This window comes from Larimichthys crocea, chromosome XI (assembly GCF_000972845.2).
Source record: "Larimichthys crocea isolate SSNF chromosome XI, L_crocea_2.0, whole genome shotgun sequence".
Classification (NCBI taxonomy): Eukaryota; Metazoa; Chordata; class Actinopteri; family Sciaenidae; genus Larimichthys; species Larimichthys crocea.
This window is the reverse complement of record NC_040021.1, coordinates 10,111,517-10,138,150: the sequence shown is the minus strand read 5'-3', so window position 1 is coordinate 10,138,150 and position 26,634 is coordinate 10,111,517. Positions and strand designations below refer to the sequence as shown.

General features: G+C 38.8%; 3 protein-coding genes across 3 annotated transcripts in view; 2 read left to right on the top strand and 1 right to left on the bottom strand.

The window, feature by feature from the left end:
- fig4a (FIG4 phosphoinositide 5-phosphatase a) overlaps positions 1-7,611 on the top strand; it is a 41,219-nt gene extending 33,608 nt beyond the window's left edge. Inside the window, exons 23-25 of the mRNA XM_019254145.2 lie at positions 106-212; positions 2,785-2,859; positions 7,001-7,611. Coding sequence (XP_019109690.2) covers positions 106-212; positions 2,785-2,859; positions 7,001-7,178 — 360 coding nt within the window. The 3' untranslated portion in view covers positions 7,179-7,611. The remainder of the gene's footprint in view (positions 1-105; positions 213-2,784; positions 2,860-7,000) is intronic.
- A 5,249-nt stretch (positions 7,612-12,860) lies between these two features.
- gpr6 (G protein-coupled receptor 6) lies at positions 12,861-15,575 on the top strand. Its single transcript, XM_027284439.1, has 2 exons — positions 12,861-13,254; positions 13,983-15,575. Exon 2 carries the CDS (start codon positions 14,008-14,010, stop codon positions 15,013-15,015), a length of 1,008 nt encoding a protein of 335 aa, XP_027140240.1. The 5' UTR covers positions 12,861-13,254; positions 13,983-14,007; the 3' UTR covers positions 15,016-15,575.
- An 8,234-nt stretch (positions 15,576-23,809) lies between these two features.
- ccdc167 (coiled-coil domain containing 167) lies at positions 23,810-25,863 on the bottom strand. Its single transcript, XM_010734707.3, has 4 exons — positions 25,705-25,863; positions 25,429-25,523; positions 25,223-25,275; positions 23,810-24,881 (listed from the first exon to the last, which is right to left on the bottom strand). The coding sequence occupies exons 1-4, from the start codon at positions 25,753-25,755 to the stop codon at positions 24,763-24,765; spliced, it is 318 nt and encodes a 105-aa protein (XP_010733009.2). The 5' UTR covers positions 25,756-25,863; the 3' UTR covers positions 23,810-24,762.
- Positions 25,864-26,634: the final 771 nt, after the last annotated feature.

Here is a 26,634-nt window from a genome sequence, read left to right as displayed (position 1 = left end):
TTTTAATCTCTTTGTATTATTCTTAATAATCCTTTTGAGGTTGTAATCATAAACCTTCTGTTATAAGCTTTCTAGCTTCTTACCTTTCCATTCTCACCTCTTCAGGAGTTCCAGCAGCAGCAGCAGCAGCAGCAGCAGCAGTCATTTAAGGAGCCCTACGGACTTAATCTGGCTGAGTTTCCTTCTGACGACGACCTGCTCATTTATGAAAGGTGATGGTTTTAAGGCTAGCACACACATGTATACACGCACTGTTTAATATTGCAGTTATTACGCACAGTGTCTATGCTTTTACACTCTTTTTAAGTTCAGACATTCAAGTTACTACAAGAAATAATGTAGTAGTAATTGACTTGACAAGCGAGATGGATTATATAACTTCAGGTTAAGCCTGTATTAACATACACTCAGTGGCCACTTTATTAAGTACATGTATAAAATGTAATGCCATCCTAATTTCTATCTTTGTCAGGGAGGTATTATTCTAACTGTATGTTTGTTATTGTAGCTGTAGTTTGAAGTGGTGTCAACTGGAATCCATTAGATTTAAGCATGCTGCTTTACAACTTTTTTCTCTATAATTCTGATGATAATAAATTTTTAGTGCCCGTAAAGAAGGCGCTGAGATGACATAGCAAAACAGTGGTGAGTGATGAATGTATTTAACTAACAGGCTGATGATGCTGGATGCTGTAAACCAGAGACAGTAAGACACACAGTTCTGTGTAAATTGTTGTTCTGTCTCAGATCCACCAACTCGAGCCAGCCTCTGTTTGTTTGTTTGTTTGTTTGTTTGTTTGGCCTTCGGGTCTCAGTATACTGTGTGTCTAGCATGTTTTCTGGTGTCACGTCAAAGCAAATGCTTGAAAATCGAAGAGCTCCAGCGTTATTTTCTGACTGCCTCTGCCCATTTAACTACTCTGAAGAAAAGCCATTTTTATTGTTATGGACAATGCACCCAGCATCCAAGACAGAGAGGCGAGGAACAAGCAGTCAGTGTCAGCAGCCCCCTCAGGGTGATGTGGGTCATTTTGCAAAAGGGACATTATCAACTCTGCCCTGCTGTGTGCATCATACTTCTGACCTCACTGGTCTTTGTCCACCTCTTCCTCCCTTCACCCCTAAGTTTCATTTTCTTTTCTGTCCTTTCTATTTCATGTTGTCCTTTTTCCCTTTGCTCCCAACCATGTTGATGAGGTACAGTGAATAGCCATCATCAGGCTGAACACAGCTATCTGTTCTTTGGATTCGAACTGCACGTTTCGTTTGATACAGTGTGATACTTTCAATGGAGCTTTAATAGCTTCTTTTTTTTCACACTCGGATGTCCTAAGCCCACTGAGGATATAACTGACCCAGTATATCTATATTTGAGTAGTCAGTGGATGCTCATGTCTTTGAAGCAATAGTAACCATTTGTAGAATAGTACAATAGTATGTACAATATTATGTACACTTTATAGTTTAGCAAATGTATGAATTCATGAATTAGAAAAAGCACAAAAACACAATTTACTGTCTTGACCATTCATTTAAAAAATAACACATGAATTTAATGATTTTTTTTCTTTCTTTATCCATTACATTTACATTTGGTCGTCTAGCTGACGCTTTTATCCACTTACAAAAAAGGTATACAATCAAGGTACAGTGCGACTAGGACATGTTAGTGCAGCAATCGTATTAATAAGACTACTTTGTAGTCTCCAGTCATTATATTGTGACCCCTCACATCTATTCAGTCAGTGGGCTCAACACGGAGATATAGCTGTTTGTCATCGGTATAACAAAGAAAAGAAATACCATGTCCACGGATCACTTGAAGGGAACCTACAGACAGAACAAAATTGGTCCTTGAATTGACCCTTGAGGCACACCTTATTTAATGTAATGCTGTTAATGAAGATGCAAAACTTCCAGTTCCTTCCAGCCAGTTTAGTGCAGTACCAGATACGCACACCTAGTGCCTCAGTGTATCTAAAAGAAGGCCATGATCAAGTTCAGCAGGACAAAAATTTAATATGTGAGGCATTAGTGTCTTTAAGAAGGGCTGCCTCAGTGCTTTGTTACTCATAAAAAGCCAGATTGAAACTCTTTGAAGATACAATTGTTTTCCCCAGCAGAGAGAAGCTGCTTTGAAACAAAAATGTTTTTTGGAAACTGGGTGATAATTATCAAGGAGGATAGGATTAATTAATTTTTTTTAGGGCTGCTTAGTCACAAACAGTAATAGTAGTAATCTGGGACATACCATGCACAGTTTTGAGTCGTAATTGAAGAAGGGAATTAAGTTAGAAAAAAAACAAAACAAATTGTAGTGAAGAATGTTGTTCATATCCTCTTATTGTAGTGGCACATAATGAGAATGAAACTGCATTCATTATTGAGGCTGGAAGTTGGAATGGCTCCAGAGATGTTAGCTGCAGCCAGAGCTCTGCTAATCAAAGCATTAATATTAAAAATCATAAGCAAGAGCCAGAGGGGAACTCTCAATTATTGCATATTATTGTGTCTTTGCGAGAGAAAAATAACCTGCGGAGAGATTTGAGATTTGATGATGATGTGCTCTGAACGTTAGAGATCTCAACAGACATGTTTATCTCATCTGAGTATTGGGACTGAAAAAGAAGTACAATGAGTTCATTAGAGATGAGTTACACTGTTCTGTTACCTTTTTTAAAATGGCTCTTCTCATGATGAAGATGGAAGTAGCACAGATGTTTTCCGTATGTGCGTTTACCGTAGACTTTCTTCATTTTGTGTGTTCATTGTTTTGTTCTGCAGGTTTGCACATCTGGGCGAGAGCCAGCACAGGGTGGAAAGAACTGAACACATAAACCTGGCAAACATCATCTGCTTGTGAGTAAAACGTGCGACGTATTGAACCAAATACACGCAGAACAGACAAAAACAAAACATATGTACCAAAACCCAGTAATCCTCACTCACGTGTAATGTTAAGCATTACGTTGGAATATTGGTTTGTAGTTCCTAATCCGACCCTTTTTAAATACCACTCAGCATTTCCAGTAGCCTTGGGACAAGTGAACACGCTTTCTCGCACTAAGTGCTCTCCAGGGACGCTTCTAGCTGTGTGCTGTTTATTCTTCATGTCTTATAACCAAACACTCTTTCTTTACTTCTCGTCATCCCGGCTATTTCCCAGTCAGTCCACCCTTTTGCCTTCCTGCTCACTGTGGCCATGACCCAGCAGGTCATCTTGGGTCTATTTTTTATTTTTTTTTCCCCCCTCAGCTGTATTCAAAATTCACACGTGGAAAGGCAATGTGCCGCACAGACACATAAGCAATTCCCCCTCTTTGTCTTGCTCTTTTCCTTTCCATCTCCAGCTCACACTCTCGCAAACAACATCACAAAGACTGTCATCAGGGTTCTTCTAAATATGTATTCTCTGGATTTGGTCCTGCCACTCTTGCTCTTTCCCACTTTTCTCTCACCCTCTCACACATATTGTACTGTACACGTCAGCTTTGCTAATGTTGCAACACCACTGGGATTCAAAATCAAATCAGGCTCCAGTGTTTGTATTTAATCATATCACAGAGAATAGATTGCAAGACGCAATGGCAGCGCATGTTTGCTTTATATCAGCCTCTTTTAATTCTTCTCATGCTACTTGTTTGTTCTTTATTGAACACTTACATGAATATGCTTTAATATTATGTGCACAGTCATGCAAAAGAGGCCACACTTTGGACAGAGTTCTGGCAACCAAGTCCTTTGTCTGTTCACCAAACATGAAGCTTCAGCAGCTAATAAATATCTGGCACATAACATAACCCACTGTAAAATACATAAAAGGTTTTGTAGATCGCCACACTAAATATAACTAGAGAGCTTTAGAGGTACTAGCAGGTGGAGTTTGTTACCTTTGGACAGAGCCTGGCTACCCTTTCCCCCTATTTCAAGTGTTTGTGCTAACCAAAGCTTACCGGTTCATATTTAACAGACAGATGGGAAAGTGATATCACACATTAATGGGAATGCAGGAAAATATTTTATTATATTTCTGTATTTCAGACGTTTCATAGCAGATGAACGGACGTAGCTGTCCAAATTTTCTACACACACAAAGGCCAGAACCTGCAAATAAAATAGAATAAAGGAAGTTTATATATAGAATATTTGGACAGTATTGTTATTTTAGTAGATGACCACTCTGCACAAGAATAGTGTAGCAGTCATTCAGGATAGTGGTACTATATCTAAAACCCACTGCTAAAAAAAACTTTTAACTCCACTCAAGATGAGAAGTACTTATTTTTTCAAGGAGAAAGCACTAAGAGGCAGTAAAATGTTGTTCTTTTGCTCTAACAATATATCCGTGCAGCCAGATGGAGGTTTCAGCTATGTGCATCATAGCTGGATGGAAGATAAATGGAAATGATAACTGTACAGAGCAGGAAAATGGTCAGAAAAGGATAAAAATAGCTCCACGTGGTAGTGTTCATTCTGTGTTGTTGTTTGAAGGCACTGGTTGGAGATGAAGAGAGTGTGCACGTGACAAATAGTTTCTTTAGAAAAAGGCAGTCTAAAGTTACTATGCAGAGGATGAAAGGTTATACAGACATTTATTTATGTCATGTAGTAGTCCATCGTTTACCCCTTTACTGAAACGTCTTCTTGAAATGATGGTAAGATGGAAACTAGTGACTTGGAGGAACGTTGGAGAGTATTTTCTAGCACGTGACAATCTTTAAAGAGCTGTATAATCTCTCTATAATCTTTTTAAGAGGGAAAATATGATGCTTCTCTTTGAACATGTCACTCTCTTTGCTGCACATACATGTTGACTGAAGACAGAAGTACATTTCTTTCTTCACAAGGGGCGAGTTATTACCTGTCACACAAAGGTGGCAGACAGACATACATACAGTGGCTTTTATGTGCAAGTGCAACCTCAGTCAGCAGGGAACTGTAACACGTTTTCACCCTGATTCAGTTTGAACTTCCCCTCGTCTACCTTACAGTATGTCTTCACCTCTTATCACACTGGCCATTCATTAGTCCATCCATCCGTCCGTCCGTCCATCCAGGTGTATCTTTGTGTTGTGCAACAGTGTTATTCTAAGATGTTGTTACAACGTCCAAAATGTGTTTGCACTGTTTGGGGCCCTTTAGACCTCCCTCTGTGCAGTTCCTCTATTGATCCATGAGGCATAAGCAAAGCTGACTCTATTGGTGGAGATAAAAGCAGACAGGATATGAATACTGTGGATTCCTGTTGAGAAGCATCAGTGAGGTGTGGTGATTTGTTTCCTCCATAAATTATAATTAGCTTTTAAGTCGCAGATCAAGATTAATGGGCAGTTATGACTGACCTAAAAAAAAAAAGAAAAAAAAAAAAGATCTGTTTTCATCAAAGTTTTCATGTGTAATTAAAATGTTATCCCTTTTCTGTCCAGGAGAGATCAAATGTTTTATACAGGCTGTATATTATTAATCCATTATTAACCTTTGCACAGTTAAACTTTTAGTTCAGATTTTTCAGAAAAACTGGGGTGGCGTTTAGCTCAGTTGGTAGAGCAGCCGCCCCATGTGCAAAGGCTCGGTCCTTGCTGCGGAAGCCCACATTTCACATCCATTTCTGCAAGTGTGACTTCATAAGAAAGAAACATGTTTGTAGCTGTTGGAGCCTCACATGACTTAACATGTCGACAGGCTCTAAGGCTGAGATGTCAGATCAGTGTCTAAAGTCATCACAAGTCAACAGACAGAATCCACATTAAGGCTGTGACAATTATAATGAAACATATCATTATTTATTGAAGTGCATTTTTCACTTCCACACATGAACACTGACGTGAACTGTTCAGTAGTAGGTTGTATGTTCTCTGGCTCTTATTTCTTTTAAATGTTTGCATCTGGACAAACTACACATTAATTTTCCTGATTTATAACAGGACTAAGGCTCAGAATGTACCATTTTGGCTCATAAGAAGTACTAATGGTCACAAATGGGGCACAGATTGATATAAGACTCCACTGCTATTCTGTTCACAGGCTGGATCAGTGTGTGCTGCAGGAGTAGATGTTTCCATCCTGCGGTTTTTAATGAACTGTCTCAATTTGTGCATAAAAAAAAGTGGAAATACAAAAAATGTAAATGTTTTTACACTTGGCTCGTGAAAAAAGTTGGTGTATCAGTGAAAACGAAATGCAATAGAAAAAAGACGATAAATGATGATATACATGAAGCATGTGAGTTCAGATGAAAACATTAGATTGGTGTGGAGCGATAAGAAGACCGTAACCGTCCTCAAATTATATAAAATATATATAATATTCTTCCTCTGCACTCGTTTAATGCACCCGACTGGAGACAAGACTGGGAATAGAAACCTGGCTTCAGTCCTTCCAAAAACACAAACAAACACACTATATTTAAGCATTGTTTAGTGATGGTCTTACTGTGAAACCAAAAGACTTTTCAGGTTAGGTGTTTTGACCATGGTATACATATGATTGCAGGTCTAGTTACAGTTTTAATTTACATTGGACTCTTAGCTGGCGGCAGTTCATAATTGAATTCTGTTGTTGCTTTGATTCTGCCATTAATTAAGGATGTACATTTGTAATGCAGCCATGTGTATGTGCAGCCTCTCACCGGGGCCTCAGCTGCTGTTGAACTGGCTGACTGAGTGGTTGCCCTGGCAGGCACGTAGTTGATAATCCACTCTTAAGATGATGAGACATGCTTTTGAGTCTAGTTTCCCTGAAAGTATGAGTAATTCTGCTTTAAAAGCACACATCTCTGCCATCCTCGTGTTGTTTCCATTAACAGTCCTCTTAATAACCCACTCCATCCGGGGCAAGTCGTCTGTTTTTCTTGGCTTTGGTCCTTGATCATATAGTGACTACTATAGATAATAACTATTTTTCTTTGATGTGAAAATCATATGTCATAGCTCGTTTTTAGGTCTTCCATTCATCCATTATTTGTTACAATCACGTGCCCATCTGTCTTCCTCCCCCTCAGAGAGCCAGTGTCCTGCTTCTCCGAGGACAGCGTCTACGCAGTTTCTCCTCCGCAAGTCGACAGAGACACCCGTGATGAGTTCGAGAGCCATGTGATGGCGAGTCAGGGCCAGGTGAGGGTGCTGTGCAGGGACGACATGTTGATGTACAGAGAATACGTCAAGAACAGATACATGTGAGACATACGGACTGGATTCCTGTTACCAGTATGCAAATCCAGATTGTGAACTGCAATCCGGCACAAAAGACTTTTGTTTGTAGCTTCAGGACCGAGCAACATGTTTTCTTGCCTTTGTGCTTCAACTACCCACCTTCTTTTTGTTATGCTAGAAGCACGCTATCCATAATGAAGAATGAACAACCTGTATTTGGACTAAACTTTGCAGATTTATTTCTTTTGTTGTTGTTAATTTTTTTGTTTGTTTGTTTTAATAGCTTCATATGTTGTCCAGTTATATCTGGGTTTTTTTTTTATTAATTCAAACATGCCTTAAACAGTCTGCTTTTTATTTGTTCTTGGTGTAAATTTTAATTGAGGCTATTTTAAGAATGTTAACCAACACTTTTAAATGTAAATATATGTAAATTGATTTATTGATATAATATTTTGAATATGAATGAAGGACCAACGATTATGATGACTGATTCTTTAAATTCCACCTCAGATGTGCTTTGAGTTTAGGCTGACTTCTTCCAGTCATTCTGTTAAACAGGTTCCTTTTTAAAGGTCCAGTGTGTAGGATTTAGTGGCATCTAGCCAAATGAATACCCCTCGCGTCACCATAGTCTTCCAAGCATAAGCATGTAGGAGAACCCATCATTATGTGGTTATGTACGTAGTGCAAAACTGCAGACTCCTTCTCCCTGTGTAGATATGTAGAAAACACAGGGATTCTCATTATTATGTGGATATATAGAAAAAAATACATATGTATTGCATATTATGGTCCTTTTTTTTTACCATTATGCAACAATTGATGTCCCTAAATTTTGCACATCTGACCTTTTAAGCCTTGTAAAATGTGTTAAACACCATTACAGGGATATACATTGTTGTTTTTTATTTAATTGCTCGCAAACTATTTCAAACAACAGTCTTACATCATTTCATACATCTACTGTAAATGATTATCCAGGTAATTTTACTTTTTTTTCTTTTTTCTAATTGCCTTGTTGTGTATTAAACCTGAATTTTCTTTTCTTCTATCAGTTGTTCCTTGATATTGTGGGTTTTATATAAACCACATTCTTAGTTTACAAAACTGCGCACTGATCTGTTTGTTTTGTGTAAAAGCATTTCTGTCTACTTAATTATGTACAATAGTGTACAATAGTTATACATTAAACATTTATTTATTAACACCATGTGACAGATTTGTTTTGCATTTTTTTCCCCTCTTTGCTCCACTGCCTTAATGTCTGTGCTCTTTTGTTCTCCACGTTATTTACACTCAAAAATGGAATATTGTTCCTGTCAGACAACCTCCCTAATTTGCTCAGAAAGCTTCTTCTTCTTCTACATGTCCAATTTTTCGTGTGATTTCTCATGCATTACTAAGTAATATATTAAAGTCAAAAGCAGTCTTCAAGGTATCATGCAAGACTTGTTTTCTCGGAAGGAATTTTCTTTGAAATTCTAGTAAGAGTTATTTTTTAGGTATTTTTTTAAGGCTTACAAAGCAAATACAATTTTCAAAAGTTGCTGTGATTAGGAGTGTTTATTGGCAGGAATTAAATACAATATTCATTAGTATGTTTTCATTACGCCAAAACCCCACTGCACACATTTTTGGTCCGTCCTGCACTAGACTACAGACCCCGCTGGGAGCGTTTCAGAATAAAGTGTTTAGCCCGCCAGACTTTGTTTACTTGTTCAGATTTGGCTATTTTCCCGGTGTATGTTTTTCTAAACATGCTTCTACGTGTGTAAATTTTGAAGTGCTCTGTGACGCGTGCTGCTCGCGTCAAGCATCAAAAATAGAACAGGTGTATAATTCACGTGTAGCCGAGCGTTGAGACGCGTCTATAATGGACCACGATGGAGCACTGGGTTTGATACATTGACTAGAATTACTCACGATGACGCAACGCACCACAGACAAGCCCAATGGGGTTTGGGCATTGGTCTATGAAAATAAGAATTGTTGTTTTTTTGTTGTCTCATAATGAGCCCTTTATATCTACAGTGAGAGCGGGTCCCCTTCCATGGAGTCCACCATTTTGAACCACCATTTTTCTACAGTAGCCCAGAACAGACAAACCAAACTCTGATCGTGATTGTTCCTTTTACTTTTAATGTCAATTTGGCATCCAGAGTTTTTCTTACATGCTTGGAAGAAGAGGGTGAGGTGTGGGAGAGTATTCATTTGGTTGTAATCTGCAACTTCACCGCTAGGTGCCACTAAATCCTGACCTTTAAAATTACTCTTCAAAGTAGTAGCCACCTTTTGCTTTGGTGACAGCTTTGCACACTCTTGGCATTCTCTTAAGCAGCTTCATGAAGTGGTCATCTGGAATGGTTTTCCAACAGTCTTAAAAAAAGGGTTCCCATAGATGCTGAGCACTTATTGGATGCTTTTCTTTTACTCTGCTGTCTAACTCATCTTAATTGGGTTTAAGTCAGGTGATTGTGGAGGTAGAGGGTGTCCCCAGCAGTAGTAGTAGTAGTAGTAGTGGAGGCAACGGTCAGATGATCAGTGGCAGCAGTATTAGCAGTAGTGGTAACGACAGCTGGGGCTCAGGAGGTAGAGTAGATGTCCCGTAAACAGATGATGTGGCTTTGATTCCTCGCTGTACTGCAGTAATGCAGTGGTAGTGGTTAAAAACAAATTACATTTTGCCCATCAATAATCATCATAAAATTAAGGTCATGATGACATGTGCAGTGAGGCAGGTACACTGGATCAGACTTTATTTGTGTCAGAGACAGCAGCAGAGAGGATCACTGAGTGAATATATGTAGTTACGTATCTTTAGTCTCTTGTGCTGTAAGAAGAAGAGGAGGTGAATGTTTATTGACATCATGGTAAATGTGTTAGTTCCGCTATTACAGACACATTTCATCTCTAACACGTCCTTCCTGCCACTCAATGTTTCATCATTAGTCCTCTAAAATCTATATCCATTTCCTGCACTTGAATCTACTTCCTTTTTTGTCTCTGCTGCTTCATTAGGGGCCTATTCTCTGCTCCATTTTTTTTTTTGAGTAGATACCTCCATAAAGGTATTCAGGTAAAGGATATGTTTGGGCATGAGCACAATAGCATGTGAGAGGTCTGTATTTGTGGGCAGGGGGACTGTAGGCGGTTAGTGTTTGTCTCCTGGAGGGGGCCGTTTTGAAGGGAAAAGAGGTCTGTTTTTTTTTTTCCCTCATGTTTTTATGTGTCTAATAGCAGGTGTCTCATTACACTGAAACCTCTCTGCACACATGGGTATGGATGAACAACTGCATGTAGTCACTGATATTTTTAGACCGCTTATTCCTGGTAGTCCACACGAAAATAAAATTAAATGTTGTGCAATGCTGTGCTTCTATTTTGCTGGAAATTACATTTGTTTAGTCGATCGTGGAAAACAATCAGAAATGATTTTAAGATGTATTTTGGTCCTGCATGTGATTGGGTATCTGCCTGGGTCTTTGACATGAGTCACTAGGCACTTCATGTGACCGCTTAGCTTATGAATGAACACAACCCCCTCTCCAGTCCCTGGTCCACTGACAAAAGGTGGCCAAATAGCTGTTGCTTAGAAACCAAAGCTGGTTACCATATTGCTATGCTGCTTTGAATTTCCCCCTACCTACCTACCCACCCACTGCAACTCAATATGCCCTTCATTGTTATATGACATTTAATTAGTACAACAGTTTTTGTATCATTAAGCAATTTTGTCACTAAGTAATTTGTTTATATTCATATCTTTATGGTTATATAAATTACAGTTACTGTTCTTTACTACTCATTCAGTTTTTGCAAAGTTATGAGAGAAAAAAAAGATGATTTAATTCAAAAGAAAAAAGTTGCAGTAACCAACAAGGTTTTAAATAACCAGTCCACACACATTTGAGCAGTTAAAAATGTTTAAACCAAATTAAACTCTTGACCTTTAGATCAACTTTCATTATTTCACATCTGAAATTTTTTTGGTAACATAAGAAAACAAGTTTAATCCAAAGAAAATAAGAAATAAAACATTCAAAAATGTTTCAAATAGATTTACAGTACTATCAGTCCCTACAAAGCACAAGAAGATGTTTGTTCCTAGACGAACATTTACCTGACAAACTAAATCCCATCTGTGAGCCTGTTGTGCTGCAGATACTGTAACCTGGTGCAGAACACACAGTGCTTTGAAACCGATCAAAGTGATCCGCGGGTGGGGAGCAACCTGAAAATACATAAATATGCATATGGTACTACAGATGACCTGATGTGGTTAATCTACCATCACCGGCGTTTATGTCACATGATTTTTGCATAGTGTATAGGATTTTTATGCTAACCTTCTCCCAGAGTGCATTGGCTTGTTAGCCAGTCTTTTGTTTCAGACCATCTGTTACGCCCACATGATGAGCTGCCTCTCTCTGAGTTTACAATGGCTTGAAGTATTTCTCCCTCTGTGCTGTCACTCACTCTCACTTTCTTTCATGGCCATGCAACAAATGCTCGTCGAACGCAGGTCTAACTTGTAACATTGGCTACGCTTGCTTGTGGTGAGCAAGTGTAATTAATGTAATTATAGAGAGTATGAGTATGTGAGAGTATGTCTATAACAGTATTTGACGCTAATTAAATGTCATTACAACGTTTAGTGCATCAGTACAAGAGCTTAACTGCTCATTATGTGTGTAGGTGCTCAGCTCTGCGGCGAGCCGGGCCTTGTGGCCTTTTTCTAGAGGCAGCATTGACAACAGTGAAAGTGCAGTGCAATGCAATACAATAGTCTAAGACTAAATGTAGTGGTAACACTGAGTTAATACAGCAACAATAAAACTGGATTTACAAAAGCACACTGAGTGTCACTGAATTATCCATCTCGAATGTGCAAGGACAAAGTATGTATAACCAGTGAAAGGACAACACAGTAACCTGCATTAGCCTAACAATAAATTCATACTGACCTAGTTGTTTCCATATTCAGACAGCTAGCCTTGTGGCTAGTGTAATAAAAACTAAACTAATCATAGAAAAAGATTGTGTGGTGCATTAAGAAGGGTAAAATATGACAGAAGAGACTCCAGACTGTCGTATTTCAAGTCAGAATGAGAAAGAAATTCACTTTCAAAACTTCGTTGTCCCACAACAATTCTAGGACCTCTTCTATTCACTTATATGTTAGCAACCTACCACTTGTATATGCAGATAACACTGTGAGTTGGGCACATAGTGAAGTTCACATTAGCAATGACATCCAGACATCATTATAAAGGGTTTCACACATTTTAAATATCTGGGGATTCTTAGTGATTCAGGCAGAAACACGTGTAACAGTAAAATTTCAATTTTAAAATTTTTAAAATTAAAAAATCATGACAGATAATTACCATAGGATAAGGATGGAAATTGAATATTAAAAAGCCTTTTCTTATGGCTAAATCTCAAATAAGCCAACATGTTTTGGCTACTGTAAGTATCAAAGGTAAGGTGGTTGAAACCTGACCCCTGTCCCCCTTCCTCCTTTTTAGGGATGCCCCTGATGCTCATGACTTGGACCTTGTATACTGGCTTTTGTAGCAGATCTTCAACAGTTAAAGCCTGAGATAAAATAAAAAAATAAAATAAAAAAGTAAATCATCACGTGATTCAGGAGAGCGATTCAGAGCAGAGAGAGATGCTGCTCTCTCTCTCTCTCTCTCTCTCTCTCTCTCTCTCTCTGTCTCTCTCTCTCTCTCTCTCTCTGCCGTGACGTCAGTCGGGTTTAAAACTCTCCTCGCGTGTCTCTGGTCGGATCCCCTCTGGTCGGATCCTCCTCCTCCTCCTCTTCCTCCTCCTGCTGCTCCTCCTACCCACATTCACCTTTCTCACGGAGCTGGCCACCGGCCAATGCGAGACACCACCTCTTCTCAGGGTGTCTGTCCCATGCGTGGGAAGCACAACAAAGTCAAGGGCTTCACTTGAGAGGGTCCGGAGGGGAGCGGTAAAACACACACACAAAAAAACCAGGGGAGCACCATTGCATCCTTTTTATTTCTGACGTTTTCGAAAGAGAAGCTCTTTTTTCGGTGGAAACCTCAGCTCATACCGTTTTGTCACGGAGGTAGGTACTGTCAACTTTTCAGAAACTGTGATCCTGATTGAAAAATTCTCTATATGAAAAATCTGTGCTCGTTATTTTGCTGTGAACTGTCCAAATTAGCAGAGTGGCTGTTATAAGAATGAACTGAGTGGATTTAAAGACATAACACTTATTAAAGATGTCACTTTTTATTCATCTTGTTATCAAAGGTAATAATTTATTCATACAAGTGTTAAAAAAAACACATTTCAAATGGTCTTGGCGTACAGATGCTGTTTTCAGCACCGCGGACAGCTCCAGCTGCTTCACTATCAGAATAACTTTAACAAAAAAAATCCACCCTAAAACTGAATTTAAATGTTGCCGTGCTGCTGATTTTAGACAGTTATGTCGACATATTAAAAGGCAGATGTTTATTTAAGCTAAAAAAAAAAAAATGATTGATTGAGTTTTGTTTGAGATATTCTATCTAAATTAGTTTTAGTTGAATGCAATGTTTAATGCTTTAGGGTGGATTTTCCTTGTAACTTTTCCATGACTCCTGCACATTTTCTACAAATCACAATATATCTGATTTCAGTATATCAAAATCTATGTACTGATTAGATTAAATGTTTTTGCATTGGACAGACTTAGTGTAGCAGGTAACAGCCCGCTTAAGCAAGATGCTGAAATCTCCAGTGAAAAGATGATTTGCCTTTGCATTATTATTAATGAACCGATCTACTTGTTTTTTCTGCTGCCTACAGGACAAAAAGACGACCGTGTGGAGACATGAACAAGTCACTGGTGGTGAACGACTCCTCTGCCAGTGCCGTGGCAGGAGAAGCTCTCCCATGGCTGGAAGCTGATTCTCTCGAGCACAACAGCAGCCTGCAGCTCTCCACCGCCACTTTAGATTTCCCCATCAACCCGTGGGACATTATGCTCTGCATGTCAGGCACTGTCATCGCCTGTGAAAACGCCATAGTGGTAGCAATCATCTTCTACACGCCAACACTAAGGACTCCCATGTTTGTGCTGATTGGGAGCCTGGCCACGGCAGACCTGCTGGCTGGTATGGGATTAATCCTGAACTTTGTGTTTCAGTATGTGATCTCCTCTGAGACTATCAGCCTTATCACTGTAGGCTTCCTAGTGGCCTCCTTCACTGCGTCTATCAGCAGCCTTTTGGCCATAACAGTGGACCGTTACTTCTCCCTCTACAACGCTCTGACATACTTTTCAGAGAAGACATTACAGTACGTACACCTGATGTTATTGGGGACCTGGGGTGTGTCTCTGTTCCTGGGCTTGCTGCCAGTGCTGGGCTGGAACTGCCTGAGCGAGCCAGACTCCTGCAGCATCGTTCGCCCTTTGACCCGGAGCAACGTCACGCTCCTGGCCACCTCCTTCTTCGCAATCTTTGTGATCATGCTGACCCTCTACTTCAAGATTTGTAAGATCGTGTGCCACCACGCCCACCAGATCGCCCTCCAGCAGCACTTTTTTGCCACATCACATTATGTGGCCACTAAGAAGGGGGTCTCCACTTTGGCCATCATCTTGGGGACATTCGGCGCCAGCTGGTTGCCCTTTGCTATCTATTGCCTGGTGGGCGAGAGGGAGTATCCCTCAGTGTATACCTATGCTACACTGCTGCCTGCCACCTATAACTCCATGATCAACCCTATCATCTACGCCTACAGAAACGCAGAGATCCAGCGCTCCATCTACATGCTTCTCTGCGGATGCTTTCAGGCAAACAAGGCATACCGATCCAGGTCACCAAGTGAAGTCTAAAGTGGCGCCAGGGCTGCGAGTGTGTGTCTGTTAGTGTGTGAGAGTAGACCATCCTGTGACCATTGACAATCTGCTTACAATCCACAGTGAACAGGGGTGTGATGCTAGAAATGTGTCTTTCATACATACTGTCTGCACTTTACTATGTCTCAACACAATGTTCGAATGAGATTTTGGAAATGCTGTGAACAAGAAACTTCTGTGAAAAAGAGAAAACAAACCTGTGAATGTACTTAAATGAGAAAAGGAATGGAAAAATATTGCACTTTAGTGTGATTTCTTTTTTTTTTAAATGCCAAAGCAGTATTGTATAGCTCTTATTGTATCTAAACATTTGAACTTGTGAGTACCGTGTACCATTTTTCTATTTTGTATGGTATTGTCTTTGATGTATCTTTTTTACAAGAGGAATAAAGAAATACAATCCAGCTGTGGCTCCATCACGTGTCTTTACAGTAGCACGTTTCTCTCAGGAGTCACTGTGCTACACCTGACTTGTTTTCGATTTTTTTTTCTTCACTTCGTTCCAGTCTCTCCCTCCGGAGTGCAGGTGGGGTCTGTTTGGAGAGACTAATGGCACATTGAGAAAGCAAGTACCTTGCCCCGGAAAATAGCTTCAATTTACACCTAGACACATTTGAATCCTGTTTGCTCAGTCTGTGTGGAAGAGAAAGAGAGGGCGTGAATGATGATCTCTCTCGAGCGAGAGAAATACCGTAAATGTGAAAATGTGTCATGTGCTGCTCATTCCCCTCAGGAGGAGCAGGTACAATGTAACCTAATGTGCACAGAACTATAAACAAACTACAACCCCTAATTCCAGTAAAGTTGTGACGTTGTGTAAAACGTAAATAAAAACAGAAAGCAATGATAAATCCATATTTTATTCTCAATAGAACATAAACAACATATCACGTGTTTAAAACTGAGACATTTTACCATTTCATGAAAAATATGTGTGTTCTGAAACACATCTGAACTGAACTCAAATGAGCTTTTTTTGTTTGTTTCTTTTTTGCAATTTACCATCTATATAACTCCTTACTGACCTTGGTATATTGTTGTATTGATAAGATATGATGCACTCTACTGTGTAAGCGCAGGAAATATACTGTAAATGATTGTTTGGACTGTTGTCTTATCTCATCAACATCTACAGTTATGACTGAAGCAACCGCAGGCACGTGTATGTGCATGTGTGACAAAGTGACACGAGTGACGATAATAAGTCTGTCCGCTTTCCTTGTCAGCTGCTGTAAAGAGTCCGAATGAACCTGGCAAGCCTCAGTAGCAACAAACACAGCTGTTTATCTGCCAGGCTGTTTGGACAGGTAGTGGTTGAGGGCATCAGAGAGCCACACAGGAACCAGGAGAGCTGCAGGTGTGTTTGGATACATGGACAGATTTTTACAATGCCAAGCTGTTTATATATTGCTTTTATAAAGTGACATCAGCACAACACCATAAACATTTAATAATTGTTTTATTTTCAGATATAAACCAGCATGTGCGTGATTAAACATGTGCTCACTAATAAGTATTAATTAACATTTAAAATGAAATGCCAGGAAACAGTAAATTATTTAGCTTTTCTAGTCTTCTGACAACTCAAGTCGCTTTTATACTACAAATCACATCAAACCATGCATACATACGCTGACAATGAAGGAACAAACAAACTAACTATTTACATTCACACTGACGCATCAATGGCATGACCTTCAGAAACAATTTGGGGTTCACAGTATCTCGGACACTTCAACATGCAGCCTGCAGATTAGCAGATTTCATGGATTTTGAAGGAAGGACAGTAATAAAAACACAGATGTAGATAATAAAATGAATGATGGCTGAATTCCATTTATTAGTAATGTTACTGAGCTTTTTTAGCTATGACAAGTCAAAATGTCTGCTGTGAAGAAAAGGCGTTATGACTTTAAAAATAAGTTGACACACTGCAGTATATGTATAAACTACAGAATCCTGACAAGGCTGCAGTGTAAATGTTATTTGCTCATTCTCTTTTGCTCATCTATGCAATAATGTTTCAACGCCCTCGTAAACTCTCTTACATCCCCTTGTAATTATGTTCCCACACAATACTTTGCATTACCTATGAGTCATGTTTTCATATTTTAACATTGTGCAACACCTGTATGACAAACCATATCAGCTTGGTGAATTCTTCTTTGACCATGGCCTACTTATCCTGACAGTTTCATTGCTTCATTAATTACTATCTATCACACTTCAGGTGGTCTGCTTTTTTTAAATAACTCTGAGACTGTTTTGTCTCTGTTTGACAGCTCGATCCCACTCACGCCTCAATAGCCTTCGCACAGCACCAAAATAGAGGTGACTGCACTTGCTCCTCGTGCGGACTATCAACTGTAATAATCTCCAGTTTTAAAGCTGTGAAGCCCTCATCCAGTTTAAGGCTGATCACAAAGTGGGGGAAAGGTGACGGATGCTGGAGCCCACTAATGGACTGCACTCCAAGGCCTAGGAGCACGAGATGTTTGTTCATCTTGTTTTGTTCTCTACCTCAACAGATGTTGCTTTTGGTCACGTACCAAAATAGGCAGCCACCTGTTTGTATACAGGGCTCATAGAGTTGTGGCAATAGGTGCTACTGTATAGGGTGAAGCCACTTAATCGGCTCTCTTTTCCAGCAACAGCCTGCTTCGTGCTCACACAGTTATTACATCTAGTGTTTAGATCAATAGAAACGTGTCCACTACAGAAGACGAATACGGCTCAACTAGTTCCTAGTTCTTACTGTGACTATAGACTACTCACTACAAATCAGTTTGAGGGGTTACGTTCAGAGGTTTTTAGTCAGAATTTAACTTTGCAATACACCTGCCTCATTCAGTTGTGGTCACGTACTGCATGTACTTACTGGGTTTGTCACTACATGTATGCGCAGGTCATCTGAACCATTTTTACTTTCAAAATATTGATTATAGCATATAGATTTAACATTTTTGGAGCTTACATGTGTGGTTTGAACTTTCATTCTCCAGTGATCTTCGGTTACGCAACGCACTTCTAGGGTACACAATAATTGGGATGTTGCTTGTTGAGTCATAAAGTGTGGGAATACAATACATAATAACAGTTATTGGAGCTAAAGATGGTCAGCAGGGGTTTCTCTTCACCTAGATGTTACGTAAAATCCCACCTGTATAAAGATCATACCTGTAGGTGTAATCAAGACGTGACTTTTGACTTTTTCTTCTTGCCTCCATTTGTGAATTTCTTCACTTGTACAGTATACTTGTATCAGGTGCTGGAGAGCCTGATTACATAAGAAAGACAGCTTGTTTCATAAAGAAAACATCATTTAGAAGTGTGTGTCATCTCTTCAGCAAAGTGGACTCAGAGAGGCTGATATTAATGACACTGCAATTTGCCTGCTGTCCCTTTACTTTCATATTACATCCATTAGACTAAATACGGGCTGGTAGCAGTGTTTGAATTATGTAATGCTTGATCAGTGCAGACCAGAGCAGCTTTCCAGGTAATTACCAAAGTACACAGTCAAATGATTCACTCATTAATAACATTAATTACGGCGGTGTAGCAAATGCTCTCCATAGAAACAACACTACTATTACTCAGTTAGCCATTAGCTCGATGGAAAATGCTTTGGGGTTATTGATGGTGTAATCACACGGCTGTTTTTTTTTTTTTTCTCCACTGCTGGTTTGTCATTTCATATTCATATGAAGGTGGCATTCATTGCTGATCTTATTCCACGTGGCGTTCAGGATATCCACACACACAAGCACAGACACAGACACACAAACACTTTATCTTTTGGGAAAGCAGACAAACCCACACTTTGCAATAAAAATTAACATTTGCCTTCATCCCTTTTGCCTGTGGCCTGTTCAAACACAAGTTGTGTGTGTGTGTGTGTGTGTGATCATACAGTATGAGTGTGCTTGCTTGTTAGTAGCCTGGCACCTTCTAGGAACCGCCATGGTTAATTTACCAGATTGTAGGTGGGTGTGCAGTGCATGTGCTGTCTGTATTGTGCACTGTGTATGATGGCTGTATGCTTTGTTGAGGTGTGTGTGTATATGTGTGTGAGAGTGTGTTTAGGAGGGAGAGAGAGCAGCCCTAAACCAGGCACAGGGGACATTAACTCCTCTCCTGTGGCTTCTCAGAAAAACATAGTGTGACCTGATAAGTGTGGGACATTTTTCAAGGTGCAATGAGCTTAATATAGTGTTGTGGGCAGTGTTTTCACTTCATACTTACGCTCATTATGTTTCATTTAGAAGTTAAACCACACCATAAAAGGTAAAAAGTGATTTATATTTCTGGATTTCTGGGCAGATTCAAATAAATTCCGTTTTTTAATTCAAATTGTTCCAATGGTGAATATCACTTTACATTGCTGTCTGAACATCAGTGCCTCCAGCTTAAAACGATCAAACCCCAAGAAAAGCATTTACAAATATAGATGAACAGTTTTCTGTGCTTACATTAATTTCTCCACTGATTTGTGGTTTAAACAGAACAATACTTTACAACATACTGTGTTATATTAGGTTCCATTATGGGACATCTGTTACCAGGTAAATGGACAAGCGTCAATAGGAGTTTACTAAATGGTCCTTGCAGCCAAAAGGTTTTTAAAGCATTTTAAAGAGTAAAAGAGGGAGGGAGTGAAAGTCATACTGTACAGTAATGACTTGTAATTTACCATGTTCTGGTTTGCTTTTGTCTGTGCTTGTATGGTGAGATATTCAGGAGGAAATCACACAAGGCAGTGGCCAGTCAAAGATCAAACTTGTGTCCCCCAATCTCTGCAACCAGATCAAATTAACCAAAACATTATTTCAAATTGTCAGCTATGCACGGTTATGCTTAAAATTTCATTTTCTGACAAGTTTATTTACAACAATTCGGGCAAGGAGAGGGAGTATCACACCGAATGAAATGACATGAATACTTCCCTGCGTGAAACAGGTCAGTCCGACCTGGAAGATGATAAGAAGATTAAGAAGGCAGATGAATCCGCTGAAGATGAACGTGTGAGTTTTGTAAAGTTCTCGTACAAAACTGAATGTAGCTTCAGCCGGTTCACTTACAGTCTGATACTTCTACAGGCGTACCTCCATTACTCACACCTTCATTCACCGTCATTATCTGTTATCAGCTCATCTTATAGGATACCGTCCTGCGCCAGTCTGGGCGGTGAGACTGGTGTAACCTTCATAACCTGACAGCTCAACTCTTAAGAGGCACAAATTTACTCCCCCGTGCCACCACCAACCACTCTCCTACCTCCCCCGTCTACTTGACTCCGCTTTCATCTACTTATTAAGAGATTCATCACCACTCTCCTACAGCACTGATGACTAATGTAGAAATTAGGTGTGGAGGGGATAAATTCAGTCATGACCAACCTAAGGACTCAAGAATATGACTTTATTATTATCATCTGGGCATGACGACTTAACTTTATACTATTATCTGCTTTTAATTCTGGCAGTTTCCAAGAAATGATCTCAAGATACTTTTACATGTCGCTCAGGGTGACAGCTGGGTTAATGCATAAGTAACAAGAGCACGATAGCAGGACTGATTTAAATCACAGACTATAAATGCACTTAGTCAGAAAGATGAGTCATGTAGTCGGGTAGTTTACTATATAATTTGTTATGCTGCGTGTGTGTGTGTGTGTGTTTGAGAGCGTGTAGGAGTTATTTAAAGTGTTTCTATAAGTCAAGGATAATCACTGAACAACTTTTTAATGCAAAACTTTAAAGAATGTTAGAAATATTCACATCTGTAACTTAAGGTCACGTGTCCACAAGTAACCAACAGCTCTAATGTCCATAGCATGTGGCGGTGAAATGTAACTAAGTGCGTTTACTCAAATATTGAGCTACTTTATGATTTTACTCCACAATGTTTAAGTTTAAAAGCTTGAGAAATTATAAAAATGATTAAATTACTCAACAAGTAGTTAAAGCTTCTTGACAAACAAGGGTAAAATGCTGTTTATACTTCAATAGTTCAGTAATTAATATCGCAATACTGTGTAATATATAATAAAATAACACTGACAGAGCCCCTGTGGTGCTTAATGTGTACTTTTACTTGTGGTACTGCAAGTGTATTTTGCCGATAGTGATTCTCTACTTCTTCTGCCCAAATCAAGTTTTGAATGCCGGACTCGTACTTGAATATTACTATTTAAATACCTATTTTTAAAAATACTTTATTTATAGTTTACAAGTTTTACATTGACAGTGCATGCACAAAAAAGGACATGCAAAAAAAAAATTCACACAGAACAAAACAAAAAGACTGCCAGACAGTTCACAAGACAAATATTCTGAGCAAACAAAGATCGCATTAGCAATGTCTCAGGAGAAATGTAAAATTACATGAATAAATTAATACTCAGTTTCTGTGGTTGTGGGGTGATATGACACTGTGCCAAGAAAGGTTTAAAGTTGTAGTTAGATAAATATCTGGCTACTTACAACGCAAGACAATACAATAACTGGCCAAAATGCATTGGCACTGTGTACACAGGTACTGTAGCCACACACATACACATACAGATACAGCATACAAGACACAGAGATTAATTCAAATTGAAACATAACCAAAGATTTGATATAAAACCTGTATGATGTAACAAACTGGCCAACAAGGGTGAGTATCTGAAGGTGACTAAACAACTTACATAATAACATCTGACCTGAGTGCAGACACTGAACCAGCAGGAGAGCTCAAACATCTTTCAGCTTTAGAACCAAAAGTGACATCTGGCATTTTGGTGCTCAGACAGACCTCTTTTTAAATAGTTTTTTTTTCGTAAGTCATGTGCTTTCATAACTTGAGGCCACGTAACAAACAGTGTCATGAAAAGCAAAACTGCACACAAGGTCGGTGACTGACTGTGCAGGAGTACATACTCGTGCAAAAATACTTTTTTTTTTAGAAAAGATAGGCATACTGTTGGTATTGCTAATTCACAAAAAAAATCTACTGTTTGTTTTTCCACAGTCATTTATCAATGATTTTATTTCAAATGAGAAAACTTTATTACATATAGGAATAAACACTTGGAAAGTATTTAAAAAGTCAAGTTCAGTATTGAACATAAGCACTGAAATGAAGTGTTACTTCATAAAATATTCAGACTAACTTGTGCCCTTGTTACTAATCACCTTTGAAGGGCATGTTTTAAATGTTTTAAATGAGAAAAAATATCAACCGCAATGTGAAAATGAATTTTTAATATATACAGTGGCCATAATAATCGTTTAACTCACACTGAAATGTTATATATGGGAGCATAATGGGATTGTTTACTCTTGTTTTATCTGGGGATGAGAGACTGAAGGTGTGTAGGCGTGCTGTGGACTGTGTAGGTGATAATGGAGTGTGTAGGAGGAAGGGCAAACAAACAATCATTTGCTGGGCTGTCCTGTCATCTATTTAATGGAATTACCACCACAGCCACACAGCAGATCTCCTCTGTTCATCCATCCATCCATCCATTGTCTGTAACTGCTTATTCGCACAACGCAAACTCAAATTATTTTTAATTGCAGGATGAGTCTTGTTATATTCTATGTTTTTAGGTCAACAAATAAAAGGCCAACAATTAATTGATCCTACTAATAAATATTGTACGGAAAAACGGCTGATATATCTTATTTAGATATTGTATCTCGGTGTGCACCAAAAATTATTTATTTATTTATTCATTCATTTTGTTTTTAAAGATTTTTGGTAGTAGCTAATTGGCTTGTGGCAGAGTACCAAAAAAAGTGGGGACGTTTGAGTCATGGACATAAAAATAGCAACACCACCAAGTACTTTGTTCTAAGTAAAAGTCATGCATTTAAATTTTTACTTCCAAACTATCAGCATCAAAATATACTTCATGTACCCAAAGCAAAAGTATTCATTGTACAGAACGGCACAGAGAATCACTGCAGCCTTTGAATACAAGATACCAAATTATTCCAATTAAATCAACTTCAAAGCGTGAAGACATATTTAGGTGACCATGCAGTTAGGAAACGTTTCTCAGGCAAGAATAATAACAGATAATGGGATACAAGGCATTGATTTAGCCCACTTTCACACTTTTTCTGCATGTAATTGCATGACACATTTTTTTACCTAGGTGAAAGCAACATCATTATTTCTCTAACTTAATCTATTTCAGTCCTGAATGTGAGCATGACAGGCTCAAATGATTCTTTAGTCGTTAGTTATAAAGAGAGCCATTACAGTGAAGCGATGAGAATCAATACCAGGAACTTATTTTTTTATCCACTCAGAATATAGAAGCCTTAAAACTTTTTACAGTCTTGTCCTTAAACTGCCACCTAGTGCCACCCTATGACTAGAAATTACACCGCCTCTTTATCTGCCTCCAGTGACAGACAACACACATCCTAATCAGAACACATGTTCTCCTTTGTTTTATTACTATTTGGTCTAATTTGATGTTTCAGAAAGAATCAGGAATTTCATCCAAAAATGACACATCAAATTATAACACATTACAGCCTCTATTAAAGCAGTAAGTCGTGACTTTAGCTTTATAAATAATCCACTATAGGTATTAACCAATGAACAACAGACAAGCAATACAATAAATATGCTTTCAAATGTAATGTGCTAATATACTTATATATATATATATATATAACTACATATACTAATATATGTAGTTATAAGGACCAAACCCAACTCTCATACCTTAATGTTTCACATGTATTTAAAAGAAAGACATCTGTGAACATTTTTGGCATCTTTCAGCTTTTATTAGCAGCAGGTACATGGCCAGCATGAGTATCAAAACAAGTAATACATTCTTCAAGTTCTTCATTTGTTGTAACGACAAAACATACCGTACCACTCACAACTTAAAAAGAAACCAAACTTGTCAAATATTTGAAACCATTTGACTGCACGTGTGATGTGTGTCATGCATTCTCACACATATTTACTTATATGTGACTGAAAAGCCAGAAAAAGACTTAAATTGGCACCATCTCTTCAATATGTTGCATAAAATACAGCAAGATTACATTTGTTTGAATTGTATCATGAGGCGAAGTTTATAGTTTGTTGGTTATTTTTATGAAAAAACAATTGTATATACATTCTTTTTATATTTCGTGTCTTAATATAAAGTCAGGTCGTTATAGCAGTGAAAATACAAAGTGTGACTGTAAACAGGAGAGGAAAAACACCATGACCTTCTCTCACATGTGGTACAAAATCTACTCAGTTTAGAGGTGATATACCATCCTGTGTCACCTGCAGTAGTGTATAGATGTCATGTGTCTGCAAGTCACACACACCGATTTAGTCACTGGATAGTTCAGGTTCATGTAAGCCTGTATATTTACAAAATGCTACACTGACATTTACAAAAAAAATGTGAGTCAACATTTGATTTACAATGGTAAGGAGAAATATGTGTGTGGATATGCTGAAAGAAATTGAAGTAAAGGCCATAATTAAACATGCTTGAAACACCAGCTTTTGCGGTCCATGGTTCTGACTGTGCAGAATAAACCCAGTATGATGACCAGAGGAATGACAACAGTGCCATCTAGAGGCAGAGATGAGGTATTTCATAAATACAGCCCTTTAAAGCTCTCAGTGGCCTCATATTTGATGTCATGACAACACTGTCCTGGGTGGTTATTCTTTAAATTTCCCTTTTAAAAAGATACCAGGTGGTGATCATGAGTCCTCTTCATTGTAGAAAAAGACATAGTAGAAGAGAGCGCTGATGACCAGCAGAGCGACTGATAGCATCATGTTCTTCCGGTTCTCTCCCCTTAAGGTCTCCAGCTCCTTGTCTGGAAATGACAAACAGTCACTCAGTCATGGCAGGCGGGACAATAGACAACGGGCAATTTGCACTAATTCCTGCTCATCTATCTATCTAGCAATCAATCTGTCTTCCATTCTTTGGTCCAGAACCCCTTTTGGTTCCCAAACCACGTCACTACGGACTGAACTACTGCTGCCCTGTTGCTGGTGTAGACTTGATGTGCAGTAAGAGACTAAATTTTGGGTTCAGTGTCCATCTCCAGGACACCTAATGGACAGACGGACCAAGGATTCAAACCAACCAGCTTCCAGAAGAGGACTATCATGATGTCTCAATTAAAAAAAAAATATTAGTACAGTACATTACCTAACTTTTGCATCCTCTCATTCATGATGGTCATCTCATCGTCCAGTTCCTGCCTGTGGTGGAGAGAGATGATGAGAGAAGGACAAAGCAGCAGCATTAATCACTATCTGAGTGTGAAAGCTGTTAATTAGGATTCTTCTATAAAGATGTTGATCACAGCTAATGATCTCCATCCTCATCCTCATCCTCATCATCATCATCCTCACCTCTGCTTGTCAGAGAGCGTCTCTCTCCTGCTCCTGAACTCTGCCCTCTCCAGGTTGTCTTGGCAACGCGCCCGTCTCTCCTCCAAGCGGTCAATCTTACAACATTTACAGATTAAATATGAATGATGACACTCAAACACTGACTGAGAGAAGAGAGAGAGAGAGTAATCAAACACGACAGTGGATAAATGAATGAAACCTGTGTCACGTGAACGTTAGATAATGTTAAAACGCAGCAGCAGAAGCAGCAGCCAAGCGCGCGTAAGGCGACCTTACCTCCGTGGCCACGCTCATCTTCTCTCGTCTTTTGTCTTTTAATTTCGTCATTTTGTGACAAAGCAACAGCGCAGAGGGTGAAGAAACTGTGTGACTGTGCGGAAGTGTTTTTCTTCCTCATTTCTTTTCCTTTACGCACAGCGGACCTCACAAGGCTTTACTGCCCTCTACCTGTGTCACAGGGCGAAATATAATCCCAGATTTTCTTGCACTTCATACTGTAGGTGCAAAAGTATAATATACTAACATACTGTGTTAGTGTGGTTTCCTCGCTTTTTACTTTTAAACACACACTAAAGCTATGGAGCACGAGGATGTAGTTGACGCGTGTCTTTGTCCAAAAAAAACTTCCACAGTTTTCTTTTTCTTGTGATTTATTGAAAATCTTTCTATTGAGCATGACAAGCAATAAAACTGCAGTAATCCAAAAAATAAATAAATAAATAATAATAATCACGAGCACGGTCAAAAAGTACTGTGCTCTCCTCGCCTTCATTTTTTCCAACCCCAAAAACAAAATACGCACATATCACGTTGAACACGTCTCAGCCAATAAGAATAGTTCAGTTACTATTAAACAAATAGGCATTCTTGTAGCTTCAATATATGCAATATGCAACAAATCTGCATTATTTATCACCTTATATACCATATACAAAATGGCTCTAACAGTATATGTGCTTTTAATTGGGTTAACTGTATATAAACTACTCATATAGGTCGAGACAACAGCCTTCTGATCCAGAATATTACCTATAATGAAAATGTAATGTGGTCTATGTGCCTATAGACTGATAGACAAGTCATAACGTCTGTGAGTTTCTCATCATTAAAGGACATGTTATCTCCATCAAATACTCTTGTTTTTAAGATATTAAATATTTTTCTGCATGCTTTATAAATAATAATAAAAAATAAAAAATAAAAAAA

Coding starts and splice junctions, on each gene's coding strand:
- ccdc167 (XM_010734707.3), bottom strand. CDS start 25,755: ATGACGAAATTAAAAGACAAAAGACGAGAGAAGATGAGCGTGGCCACG. Junction 25,276..25,428: donor ACGCTCTCTGACAAGCAGAG/GTGAGGATGATG, acceptor TCTCCACCACAG/GCAGGAACTGGACGATGAGA. Junction 24,882..25,222: donor TGAGAGGATGCAAAAGTTAG/GTAATGTACTGT, acceptor TGTCATTTCCAG/ACAAGGAGCTGGAGACCTTA.
- gpr6 (XM_027284439.1), top strand. CDS start 14,008: ATGAACAAGTCACTGGTGGTGAACGACTCCTCTGCCAGTGCCGTGGCA.